The sequence below is a fragment of the Toxorhynchites rutilus genome, chromosome 1 (genome assembly GCF_029784135.1).
Source record: "Toxorhynchites rutilus septentrionalis strain SRP chromosome 1, ASM2978413v1, whole genome shotgun sequence".
NCBI lineage: Eukaryota > Metazoa > Arthropoda > Insecta > Diptera > Culicidae > Toxorhynchites > Toxorhynchites rutilus.
Window position 1 is genome coordinate 183,369,167 of NC_073744.1, and position 14,731 is coordinate 183,383,897.

General features: G+C 38.9%; 1 protein-coding gene across 15 annotated transcripts in view; it reads left to right on the top strand.

Moving 5' to 3' along the window:
- LOC129768776 (disintegrin and metalloproteinase domain-containing protein 11) overlaps positions 1–14,731 on the top strand; it is a 912,619-nt gene that overhangs the window by 467,246 nt on the left and 430,642 nt on the right. For all 15 annotated transcript variants that reach the window (XM_055770661.1, XM_055770645.1, XM_055770693.1 and 12 more), the window contains exon 4: positions 9,796–9,944. In XM_055770661.1, coding sequence (XP_055626636.1) covers positions 9,796–9,944 — 149 coding nt within the window. The remainder of the gene's footprint in view (positions 1–9,795; positions 9,945–14,731) is intronic.

Here is a 14,731-nt window from a genome sequence, read left to right on the forward strand (position 1 = left end):
TTTTTTTTTTTTTTTTGAAAATGGAGGGTAATGAACCCTTCGATGCTGAAATGAGGGTCTTAGACCCTCCTCCAGATGATTTTACGGTTTCTTCAGGAAAAAAACAAAAACAATCGCAGTCAAACTCTTCGTCTGTACCAAATAGTGACTCTGTTCTACACTCTTCGACACAATCTCTGCCTAACTCTGCTCAACTTCCACGTATTAGACAATACCAGAACGCCCCGGCATCATCGAAAAACCGTTGGGTGGTATTTTTCCGTCCGAAAGGGAAACCTCTAAGAGTATCTCAAATTTGCAAAGACCTGACGTCTCAGGTGTCTTAGAAATGACGAAAGTCAATAAAGATAAACTTCGTGTTGTGCTCTCAAATTACAAAGACGCTAACGCGATAGTGAAAAACTCTTTGTTCACTAATGAATATAGAGTTTATATTCCGGCTCACATTGTTGAAATCGATGGTGTAGTTACGGAAAAATCTCTTCAACTTCAAGATTTTTTAAAAGCTAAGGGTATCTTCCACAATGCAAATATTCCACATGCTAAAGTTTTGGAGGTGAGATATTTGAACTCTTTGAAATCTGAGGGTACAGAAAAAAAGTATTATCCTTCTGGCTCTTTTAGAATTTCCTTCGAAGGCACAGCACTTCCAAATTATGTGCTTATTGACAAACTTCGTCTTCCAGTTCGGTTATATATTCCTAAAATAATGACTTGCTTAAATTGCAATCAGTTAGGTCCCACTAAAACCTACTGTTGTAATGAAACGAAATGCTCAAAATGTGGAGACGACCATGACGAAGTCACTTGTAACAAAGATGTTGATAAATGTATTTTTTGTGGAGATGTTCCTCATACAATTAAGGATTGTCCGAAATACAAATTACGTTCGATGAAACTCAAGCAATCACTTAAGGGTCGTTCTAATCGACCCTTCGCTGATATGCTCAAGGCAGCTTCACCTCAGGTACCCGAGGCTTCAGAAAATCCTTTCTCTGTTTTATCAGAGGATGATGATTCGGATGCTCAATTTGATCCAGTAATCACAGGAAGAGTCAGGAAGAGAAAAATTGCTTCTTCATCTAAGCCATCTAAAAAAAGAGGATTGATCTCTAATAATCCAGAATCTTCTAATTATTCTGCTCCACCCAAGAATAACCCTCCTGGTTGGAGATCTTCAAATTATGACGTTCATTTCCCTGAATTGTCAAGCCATTCTCAATTTACTTCTCAATCGGTTCCTGAATCCTCATCTTTTTCAGGAGTTCCTTTTCATCAATTGTTCAATGGATTCTTGATTTTTTCGGAATATCAGATTCAATGAAAGGTTTAATTTTTGCTTGGCTTCCTTCTATCAGCCAGATAGCTAAACAAATGACTTCAAAATGGCCCCTCCTGTCGTTAATTAATTTCGATGTCTAATTTATTGGATGAGTCAGGAAAATCCTCTATTTTGCAGTGGAATTGTAGAAGTATTCTTCCTAAACTTGATTCTTTCAAGCAAATGCTCCATTTTTTTAATTGTGATGCATTTGCTCTTTCTGAGACATGGCTTCGTTCGGACAATGTGTTAAACATCCATGATTTCAATATTATCCGTTTAGACCGCAATGATTCCTATGGAGGAGTTCTCATAGGTATTAGAAAATGCTACCCATTTTACAGGATTCCCCTGCCTTTAGTCACAGGAATTGAAATTCTTGCGTGTCAGGCACGTATCAAGGGTAAAGATTTATGCATTGCTTCTATTTATATTCCACCAAGAACTATGCTTAATTATAGAAATATTGTGAATATTGTTGAACTTTTACCGCAACCTAATCTTATTTTGGGAGATTTCAACTCTCATGGAATTGGATGGGGTGAGTCTTTTGATGATCGAAGGGCCAATTTGATTTATGATCTTTGTGAGGACTTCAACATGGCAATTTTGAATACAGGTGATGTAACAAGAATTGCTCCATCTTCAGGCCGCACTAGTTGCTTAGATTTGTCCCTGTGTTCTTCCTCTTTTTATTTAGATTGTTATTGGAATGTCATCCAAGATCCACATGGAAGTGATCATTTGCCAATCACTATTTCCATTTCAAATAATTCAAAATCGTCTGGAACAACAAATATTCAGCATGATTTATCTATAAACATTGATTGGAAGAGATTCTCTTCAATTATTTCAGAATCGGTGGCATTAGTTCATGAGTTACCCCCGCTGGAAGAATATAATTATCTAACTGGTTTAATTCTTGACAGTGCTATTGATGCTCAGACGAAGCGCTTTCCTGGTAATTCGTTTCGTAGACGTCCTCCTAATCTATGGTGGGACCAAGAATGTACAAATTTCTATAAAGATAAATCGAATGTGTTCAAGGATTGGCGAAAATTGGGCACCCGTGAACGTTATGATAACTACATTTATCTGAGTCAAGCTCAAGCTTGGGTAGACTGTACAATTCGTAGTTGCTCTCCGTGATTAACCTGAACCAACCAAATTGCACAAAGAACACACAGAATGACGCTTGGGACTAGCAAATCATTCTCGTTGTGCAATTCTCGGTGATTCGAGCTTTGAATGGTCAATAACGACGCCGGCCACGTCCTTACAGTCACCAGGGGAAGGGAAGGAATGTTAGTATGATATTCGCCGCCCGAAGGCCAGAAGGGTCGCCTCTATAGCGTGGTTCCCTAGCGTTTATCATGGAAGAGATAGTTTGTTAGTGGGAAGGGGTAATAATCAGGATTCACTGTGGTAAGTGATATGATTCTGTAAACGTGGATTCTCAACCAATCGACGAAACTGAATTACGAAATCGAATGAATTTCGACTAACGGACCAGCGATGTATTTTAAAAACAGATGAATATTTTTATTTTTTACATATTCATTTCACATAGAATATACGATTCAATAGGTCGTGGACCCTTCAAATTTACACATTCTTAAACACTCACGACGATGGTATCCATGGGCCACCTGAACGACAGATGACACCATGGACCACCTGAAAAGGTGGCCTGAAAAACATCTCTACAATGAAATATACCTATAATATATTTCGTGATTCAGTGTATCGTGGGACCTTCAATTTGTCGCATTCTCAAACATCCGACGACGGATAATATTCATGGGTAACCTAAAACCGGTGATATATTCCGCAGCTCAATGCACGTATTCTTTATTCTACCGTAGAATCTTCCCCAATCGCGAGGTAACCTGAGAAGGTTACCAAGAGAATTCTTCTGAAATCAATCAACCCGATGATATATTTCGTTATTCGTTGACCGTTCGTTTCATAGAAATCGGATCGCTACTGTGGAAAGTAACTTTTGGGAAACCTGAGAAGGTAACCGAAAGAACTTCTATTGCAAGCCAATCGGACTGGCGATAAATTTCGTAATCGGAAAAACTCCTCACAAATCAACCAATGATGCATTTCTTTATTTATTGCGCGTACTCTATATCGAACAACAATCGCGATGGTTTTCGTATGGAAACCTGAGAACTCCTCTGAAATCAATCGTCATTTTCTGTTTCTGTCCCATGACTACATATTCAGTTCTGCTGTTATCGATCGCGTTACCTCCATTCGAGATCTCGGGGTAATTCTCGACATCAAACTAAAGTTTACCGAACACATCAACAACTTCATCGCAAAAGGATACGCTGTTCTAGGGTTTATCCGGCGGAACACGCAGTCCTTCCGTGACCCGTACACGCTGAAGGCTCTGTATAGCTCAATGGTTCGAAGTGTCCTTGAATACGCAGCATGCGTGTGGGCTCCTTACCATACAACGCACATCATCAGGATCGAAAAAGTGCAACGCTGTTTTATTCGCTACGCCTTAAGACAACTGCCATGGAATGATCCCGCTCATCTTCCTGATTACGAAAGTCGCTGCATGCTTATTGACATAGAAACGCTTTCGGCGAGGCGGAAGAAAATTCAACGTCTGTTCGTCTTCGATTTACTGTCCGGAAACATCGACTGTGCGGAGTTAATCAGCGAGATACGGTTTTACGCTCCCACCAGACAGCTCCGCGAAAGACAGCTATTGGCGATACGGCCGCATACAACGTCGTACGGGCAAAACTGTCCTTTGTCCAGCTGCTTCCGTGCGTTTAATGAAGTTCAATGTCACTTCGATTTTAATGTATCTAAATGTGTTTTTAAACGTAGAATTAGGAATATTAGGAGTATTTAAGATTTGTCAGTCTGTGAGATGTTTTTTTTTTTAAATCTAAGACGAAGTGAAATAAATAAATAAAATCACCAAGCGCACTCTTTATTTAACTCTAATCACAACGATGGGTTGTTAACCCATTAAAGTTAACATTATTTTCCATTCATCACTCATTCATTCCTTCAACCATCTATCCCCCTAATTATTCAATTCTTGAACTCCTTTAAGAATTGAACAATCAAGGAAACAAACAACTAAAGAAACAAATAAATAATGAATCAAAAAAAAGTTAACTTGTGAAGTGTGTAAGTGAAACTATTATATTTCACTACTCTACAGCTATCACCATCTTTTATACGATGGCTTAAACGTTCACATTTTCCGTTCACATTTCCTGATGGCTTAAACGTTCACATTTTTTTGATCTTCTCTCTTTCACCCCACTATCCGGACCGTTCCACCAATACTGCACAAAAATTCACTGTATTGACACAAACCTACACCAAGAGAATCGAGAAAACACATACAAATGTATCACACGCGTGTAAATAAAATTGACACACACAGCCGGCAAAACGAACCACACTGTCATTAGTACACTTGTTGATACGAATGGTGCCGAACGGAAATCTCTACTTGTAAAATTTTCCGAATTCATTAATTTTAAGCACATTCTGTTGAATTCGGCTTCGCTCCTTCGCCTGTGATACGTTCACTACGCCGCACAAACTTCGCAATCGTAAACACAAGAAAAAACATTTATACGTTCATGTGGCATATGAAGCCAAGCAAACCGCTCGCCGTGTTGGCGAGAGAAACACCACACATCAAAACGGGCACGCGACGGTTGAGAGCGCAACGATAACATTTTCACTACACTTTCGAAAAACAAAAATGGCGCAACAACTTTTTTCTTCGACCCATGTTAATTTTTACCACCGCTTCAAGCTAGCTCAACTGATTTCAAAATCACTAAAGCAGGGGACTTATTTTTCACACACAATCCATGTATAATAAACAACACAGAAAATAAACGCGCACATCTTGTACAGTACGCTGCTCATGTTCACTGCTCAACACTGCGATTAAAAACGAATAAAACAATTCCCAACTCCACAAATTCGTCCCATATTCACGATTATATTTCGAATATCACACATATAACACACAAATAACTACGAGAATGGAACGAAAACATATTTTTGTTATACCGCAAAAAACACTTTCTAGAAATTATGCACGGAGCGAAAGAAAATACGTCCGCACCCGACGACTACTCGATTGTCTCCCCCGTTATGATAACTACATTTATCTGGAGCGTAAATTCAAAAGCTTCATTAAAGCTAAAAAGAGAGGCTATTGGCGTCATTTTGTAAATGGGCTTTCACGAGAGACTTCCTTGAGCACTCTTTGGAGAGTTGCCAGTCAAATGAGAAATTCATCTCATTCAAATGAAGAAGTTGAATATTCAGAAAGGTGGATTTTTGACTTTGCCAAGAAGATATGTCCAGACTCAGCCCCCGCACCTTCTCCCTTCTTAGAGGCATCTGATGATGTTGAGCCTCCGTTCAGTATGACTGAATTTTCTTTTGCCCTTCTTTCTTGCAACAACACGGCTCCAGGGTCAGATAGGATCAAATTTAATTTGTTGAAAAATCTACCTGATAATGCGAAGAGACGTTTGTTGAAACTGTTCAATGCTTTCCTTGAGCAGAATATTGTTCCGCATGAGTGGCGACAAATTAAAGTTATAGCTATTCTGAAACCTGGTAAACCTGCGTCTGATTATAATTCTTATAGACCAATTGCAATGCTATCTTGCATTCGCAAATTACTAGAAAAAATGATTCTCCATCGTTTAGACAGCTGGGTTGAATCTAATAATCTTCTCTCGCCTTCGCAGTTCGGGTTTCGTAGAGGCAAAGGAACCAATGATTGTCTTGTGCTTCTTTCATCAGAGGTTGACTTTGCCTTGTGTAGTAAGCAACAAATGACATCAGTGTTCCTAGATATCAAAGGTGCGTTTGATTCTGTTTCCATTGAAGTTCTTTTCCAAAAACTTCGTCGAAATGGGTTTTCCCAGAAATTAAATAGTTTTCTGTTTAACCTAATGCGTGAAAAACATATGAGTTTTTCTCATGGTTCTTTGTCAGTTTTACGCATTAGCTACAGGGTCTTCCTCAAGGCTCATGTCTTAGTCCAATTCTTTACAACTTCTATGTAAATGATATTGATGTTTGTTTATCGGGAAATTGTACTTTGAGACAGTTTGCAGATGATTGTGTAGTATCGGTAATGGGCAAAGACAGCACCGATCTTCATAATCCTTTGCAAGATTCTCTTAACAATTTGGTTGATTGGGCCTGTAGATTGGGTATTGAATTTTCTACTGAGAAGACAGAGATGGTTGTATTCTCAAGAAAACATAATACTGCACAAATACAGCTTAAACTTTTGGATAGACCTATTCGTCGCTCGATGTCATTCAATTATTTAGGTGTTGTGTTTGACTCCAAAGGAACATGGGGTAAACACATAGGCTACTTGAAACAAAAATGTCAGAAAAGAATAAATTTTCTTCGATCCATAACAGGAACTTGGTGGGGAGCTCATCCTGAGGATTTGATTAGGTTGTATAAAACAACCATTTTATCTGTTAGTTGTAGTTTTTGCTTCAGGTCCGCTGCCTGTACCCATATTTTGCATTTGGAAAGGATTCAATATCGCTGTTTGCGTATTGCTCTAGGATGTATGCAGTCAACACATACAATGAGCCTAGAAATTCTAGCTGGCATACTTCCTCTTTCCGTACGTTTTTTCGAGTTATCATTCCGTTTTTTAATACGGTGTGAAACACTTAATCCGAAGGTGATAGCAAACTTTGAAAAAATATTGAACTCAGGCTTTCGATCTAGGCGAATGTCTCTATATCATGAATTTATGACTTTGGAAAGTCCATCTACTTTATCTGGTTTCCAGATCATTCCTTCAATTTTGTTCAATTCCTCTATTACTATTGACCTGTCAATGAAGTATTATGTGCATAATATTTCAGATGATCTCCGCCATTTAGTTATACCTGCGATATTCCTGTCAAGGTATAAACATATTGACCCAACCAAATCTTTTTTTACTGATGGATCTCGTCTTAATGGATCCACAGGCTTTGGTATATTCAATATCAACTTCTTCACTTTCCGTAGGCTTAGTTTACCTTGTTCGGTGTTTGTTGCAGAATTGGCTGCAATATACATGGCCTTACTCCATATTCAGACCTTGACCCCAGATCACTTTTTTATTTTTTCTGATAGTCTCAGCTCTTTAGAGGTACTCCGTTCAGTGAGAACTAGATATGCGTCGTATTTCTTATCTGAAATCCATCAACTTTTAAGTGCTCTGATAACTAGTTCATTTAATATCACTTTTGTATGGATTCCGTCTCATTGTTCGATACCAGGAAATGAGAAAGCAGACTTTCTTGCTAAGAATGGCGCTATGGAAGGAGACTTATTCTATAGGCCTATTACTTTCGATGAATATCTTCGTTTTCCTCGTGAGCGGGCACTTGTATCTTGGCAGTCAAGTTGGAATAGTAGTGATAAAGGCCGATGGCTATATTCTATCATTCCTAGGGTTTCTCTCAAACCATGGTTTAAAGGGTATAATTTTTCTCGTGATTTCATACGGGTAGTGTGCAGACTCATGTCTAACCATTATTCTTCGAATGCACATCTTTTTCGAATTAACATCAGAGATAGTAACCTATGCGTGTGTGGTATAGGATATTGATCATATTGTGTGGTTTTGTTCTTAGTTTCAAAATGACAGGTTATCTTTAATAGAAAATTTTCGCAATAAGGGAATGCCACTTAATTTTCCGATTCGCGACGTTCTGGCTACTCGTAATATTGATGCTATTTCTTTAATTTATGATTTTCTCAAATCCATACACTTTCAAATATGAATATATATGTTTAGTTTTCCTTTATTGTTTTGATTTTTATTATTAGCGTTTCCTTTTCTCTATTGCAACTTTCTTCTTCAGAATTCGAAAAGTGAGCAGATTTTCATCCCTTCCTCAGTCCCAAGGAGATAGCAAGTTCCTAGGAGATGGACATCTCTGTAACAAGAAGCTTAAACAAGAAGCCTATAATATTATGTTATTGTGAATTTTGTCATTATCCATATTGTAACATTTCACGAAAAGATAATAGGGTTTTTATGCCTTTTTGAGAAAGAACATTGGAATTGTTCTACTCAAATAGGCTTTTCCCTATTCATTAACTCGGCTCATTGTTACTTAATGTTGCTGAGCCATTTGAAAATAAATTTAGTACAAAAAAAACTATTTGTACTACAGTTAGGTATTATATTGAACGGCTCACAGCTTTCAAAAATATTCTCAAAATTTTCAAGATATTACTAATAGCAACTTTCACCATTTTTGACCCAATTTCACCCCCATCGACTGTAATCTTAAATGGCATTTCATAAACGTCTCGACGACGAAGTTTATGATAAAGACTGAATTTTATAGTCGAAAGAAATCAATCTAACAATGTTTCCATTTTCTGTTTGTATTGAAACCACAAATTAAGCAATCCCCCAGATCAACACCTCCGCAACAAAATACACTGCATATAATTATCTGCTGACCTTAATTGGATCACCTCTCTGACCCCTTTCCCCTCGCACAATGCATCCCTGAATGACGCGTTCGTATCCCTCTGCATTATCTTCACTCGCAACCGACACTAATAACGAGACTATCCTGCATCTCCTCAGAACTCCGTTCCAATTGTCACGCAACCGTATCATTTAGAATACATTTCCAGCTGAATAATTGAGCGGAAGTAGCAAATTACCCATCCCCTCCACTTTCGGCATTCCCCCCCCACCCCCACGCGAACTCCACTCGCTCTCAATTTGCTGCTTCGCATCTTCACGTTTCTGTTCGTTTACGATCACCCGGGAAGTCAATTCCGAGCGACTTTCAAGCACCGAGCAGACAAAGACAACGTGACATGGCGCTGGCACTAACAGCATCAGCAGCAGCGTTTTGGAAAATGGCTTTATTTTCATTTAATTTAATTACAGTTTTAGCGAGATGGGAATCAAATTAAAACTTGCTCCCACCGTGTCCTGCATGTGTCCCCGGGCAACCGGGGGAAAGCGGTGCGTGGTGATGAAACAACCCAAACGCACCCCGGGAATGGAGCGAAGATCCGCCCCTGCGTATGCAATAGTGCTCGGGTTGAATTATATCAAGTTTTTTATTTTATTTTATTTTGTTCCTTCCCAACGTCATTTCCGCCCCTTCCATTATCGTCATTATGTGTTGGGAGGATGATGCAATGGAATGGCGCAACCTCCGACCCCATCAATTGTGGAGGGTACGAATTGCGGGGGCGGAACAGGTCTAATGGTTTGAGAGTGGCCTGACATGCAACTGCTTTCAGGATAACTTTGTAAATGTCGTTAGTATACGTTCCTGCCCCACCTCCAGGAAGGGGGGGGGGGAGTGATAACTCCCGCAAAGAATCGTGACACGCGTGTTTCGACTGTGATGTTACGAGTGCGAACTAACAAATGTCTCTCTCTCTCTCTTTGTTTCCAGGTGAAGTTGAGCGGCTGCTCAAAGAGCACCAGCAGAACCAGGAGCTGGTGGACAAGATCGGTAGCAACTTCTACCAGATCATCTACCCGGTGCAGCTGCGGCACCACGAGAAGATGGGCATCTCGACGCGAGAAGTCGGCGCACCCAAGGTACGCTATCGTTCCAGAAGTTCATCATCTATCAACTTCATTACCACCTCCACCACCACCACCAACAACAACAATATCCACAAAAATGCCACACGCACACGTAAATCCTACTCTAATGACGCTAGTGCCGCGCAGAATGACGATTATCATGACAGGATGGTATGTGTTGATTTTCCTTACTATTGTTTTGATCCGTTGCACGCGTTTGACGGTTTTTTTTTCGTTGTTTCATTTGCTGTGGACGACCCCATCCCGGAATTGGCGTGTTTTGTGTTTATCTAATGGAACACAACATCCCCACTCATACACACACACACACACACACAACGTACACCCAGAATCCATTCGGGTCGAAGAATTGGACCTTCACCTTAGTTTTATGGGCACAATAACTCTCGACGAACGTCTTCTCGCAGTAATAACCAAACGGAGCACGCCAAAAAAAAAAACTTCTTCACCTACAAATGGCAGCTTCTTGCACACAAAACGCCCACCCTGCCAATACAGACGCACACTCACCCACACTCTTTACATTTTATCGCAATGTTCCATTATCATTTTCCATAAATTCCGCGCGGACCCGGCTGCTGACGCCCTCTTCTGTCTGTCGTCTACAAACGCACCGGGAGTGAAAGTCCACATGTGCGTCTTCCGGCCATGATGTGTCTGTGTTTTTTTTTTCTTTTCTTGTCTCATCAATTTGCCACATGGAAAACATGCAAAAACAACGCACGCCCCCAACTCGCTCGCGGACGCTGAGGACGATAATAATAATCATAAATAAAGAAAAACAAGGGAACCATTATTTGCCAGATTCGCCAGGACTCTCGTGCCACTCTCATAGCTCTCAACACGCGCCGAGATGCGTTTGTTTGAAATGCTATCATCTGTTTTTTTTAAATTGCTCAAATTGCGTTGGTGGTTTTTCGTCTGAGTACAGGCTCACGATTTTCACCCGAAGTTTGGGTTGAAATTTTTGTTCTATGGATTTATGGAACGTTGCTTCTCAGATGGGGTTGCTTCCAACTGCCATTGGCGATGAGATTGACTCGGGATTGGGGGCGATTGCGTGCGTTAAATTAACGAGTGTTGTCAAAATAATTGTTACTGATTTTGCTTGAGGGGTTAGTATCTGGCAGAAGGATAATAGTTTGGTTAGAGACTTATACCGTATGTACACAGTGCAAGTAAGCATCCGTATCGGCATAGTCACGTACGGTTAGAAATGATTGCAAATCGGTTGGAAAATTGCATGCAAATGACTACTTTCTTCGATTTTCTGGTTCAATTTGAATTGACTTCCAGGTTAGCAAATCTAATTGTACAAACAAGGTATTATGAATCCATTCCACAGTACAATTAGCTGATCTTACAGTTAAATCTGACAGTGAAAACGAAACAGAGAAGTATATACTATATAATGTATATAATGAATAACTACATTCACGCAACAATCATCAGCGATGGAAATTGATCCACGGCCGAATGGACATCCATATAACTGCTCTGCTCTTCAAGAAACATCGGGCTGTTGTGCTATTAATAGCACAACAGTGATCATATCAACTGCTTTCGCTGTCCGGTGGTCTAACTTAACAATGGAAGAACAGAAGCAATACACTTATGCCTGAAAATGGCTTCTGTATAATGTACAATTTATCGATACGATAAAACATGTAATATGTACACGATTAAAATCCGGCCCTGTTATAGCTAAAATGATAATAAGCCTAAATAAATAAAAAAAAAGTCACAGGAGGGTTGTGTCCGAGACACGACCGCATAGTTGACGTAGGATTCCGTTAGGCTATCTGTTGATTTTGGATATGTTTGAAGAATTACATCGTTAAACTCTTTGATAATGATTTGGTGGCCTCCTGAAAAGGGCCGTTTGTTATGATATGATGAAAACCGCCCTCTGTGATCCTAGACGAGATGACTCCTGTGTTATGTATGGATGAAATAAAGAAAACAAAACTCATCAATGTAATATAAGATAATTACCAATACCGATCACAATTATCAATTTTTCTCATCAGCAAAACATGTTACTTTAATATAGAGAAAACATATTTGAAATGGAAAATAATTTTATAATGTTTACTTTCTGAGTGTTTATTCAACCCAATGAGAATTTTAATTGAACTAACAACACCTAATACTATATGTAGAGCAATCATCATACAACAAAACAGACAGTTTAAACCAAACGACCCGTTCCCGAGCGGGAACACACTTTGGTTTTTATTTTTGAAAAATAAAATAAATCGTTTAATACGTCAAGCCATTTTTAACACAACTGCTACCATATACAATTTTACACTCACACTAGTGCTAAATTTTTCACAATACACGATCGGTAATTGATATGAAATATCACGAAGCAACCAACATTAAAGTTCCAAATTAAAATTTCATTTGCTAGAATTAATCGTATCACTTACTTGCAATATAAAAACGCTCCCGACTTGCACATATTTGCAATGCCGATTTCCCCCGGGCGGCTTGGTTTTGATGTCTCTGTTAGGGACCCGCCGCATGTATCGTCAATTTAGACCAATCAGAAGTGGGTATTTCCGTTAGGATAGGGGTTGCGATTTTTCAATTGTTCGATAGTTAGTTTCATGACATATATTATTTTCTTCAATATAAAAAAATGTTATGGAGTTCCGAAATCGATCGACGCAAAAATTACTAATCATACGTCAAAATGGGATAAAAATAATAAATAGGGGACGAAGGGTAAGACGGCAACTCCTACCAAAGTACAATCAAACACAATGTCCATGAAATTGAAACATTTCGTTATGTCGGCATCGATCTTTAGAATATTTTCCGCCATCACGTTAATTATCAGAAATTTTACCAAATGAGATGATCGACATATCAAATTGAAGCTGATGAGCTAGCCTTTTATTGAAAAATATTGAACTCACAATTTTTGTTTATTTAATTTTTTTAATTATTGATTGTAGTGGTTTTTTATTGTTTTCATGACTTTGGACTAGAGGGCGCTATATTTTATTATATTTTTTCTTGAAAGCTCAGGATTTTTTACATAACATATCTCGGTATCAGAGATGCTATTTTATTCGTTTTTGAGATATGATTTTGCAAATTTAACCGGTTTGACTTTCTGGCGCTTGGTTGTTTTTTGAGCTTGAGCTTGGGTAGACTTTACAATTCGTAGTTGCTCTCCGTGATTGACCTGAACCAACCAAATTTCACAAAGAACACACAGAATGACGCTTGGAACTAGCAAATCATTCTCATTGTGCAATTTTCGGTGATTCGAGCTTTAAATGGTCAATAACGACGCCGGCCACGTCCTTACAGTCACCAGAGGTAGGGAAGGAATGTTAGTATGATATTCGCCGCCCGAAGGCCAGAAGGGTCGCCTCTATAGCTTGGTTCCCTAGCGTTTATCGTGGAAGGGATAGTTTTTAGTGGGAATGGTTCTGAAAAAACAGGATTCACTGCGGCAAGTGATGTGATTTCCTAAACGCGGAGTCTCAACCATATGACGGAAACCTGAAAAGGTGAACCGCCGCTCCTATAATTTCACTATTTCGAAAACATGTGTATAATCAGATATCTTATGAATGTGCGTGGGAAACATCTTCCGATGACCTAACAAGGTCGTCTAGAGAAATCCTGTATTTCTCGGTATTCTAATTATTATAATTATAAAATTTCTGATTTTTCCTTGGAACAAACACACAACATATAATACTGAACTCTGGTCTGGGCACTCTTGAGATTCAAAGCAATAATGGCAACACTGCTGGATTTTATTTGTCCTAACGCTTTCGTATATTTCATTCTCCTGCTCTGAATTGATGCACACCAACACTTGCATATAGCACCGCATCACACAATGTATACTTGCGAGCTGAAACTCATGGCAAGAAACGAACACTTTCACATGTAAGGTAACACGGGGTGATTTGGAGCACCCCTTTATCTCAAAAATTACGGCTCAACTTGGATTTTTTATAACGTCATTTCCTTCTATTGTTGAACCATATGTACCTAAAGTAAAAAAAACTTTGGTAAACTTCACAAGTAGAGGGAAACGGTAGCATCAACACAGCAAGCACTTCGATCGTCAAAAAATGTGAGTTTTCCGATAGTGGTTTTAAGGTTTTTTCCGCTAATTAAACAAACTTTTCGTGTATTGTGCAGTAAAGTTCTGTTCGCCTACAGAAGAAGAACAATTTGATGTAGCGAAACTGTAAGTTTGATAACAATAAATGAAACTAATTGCATTTTATTTTTTGCATGTTGTATGGGGTGACATCGACACGTTTCTGTGGGGTGAATTGGTCCTACAGGTTTGAGACTTTTCTTTGGTCTAGTTGATTCCAGATGCGGATGAATTACAAAAATAGGATGGACAGACAACGTTGGAAGAAGGAGGAGCTTGAAAAAGCAACGCATTCCATCGAGAAGGGATTTTCTTTGACCAAGCATCAAAAGTGTTTGAAATTTTAATGTCCAAAAATCATCTCTTTTATTTTATGAGATATTTGGTAGATTGAAGCTTTATATAATGATTAAAAATTATTTATTGAGAGAAAACAAGTGTACCTTAGTATACAATGTGACATTTTTTATTTAGACCGTATTGGTTTGGAAATATTAGGCGATTTGCTTAGGTGGTCCAAATTCCCCCCTTTTCCCCTAATCCTGAGTGTGCTAACAATGACGATGTTGTGATAACAACACTGCGCAAAGCGCACTGCACATATTCGGCGTGAATACGCATATTTAAACTTCTAATTCTG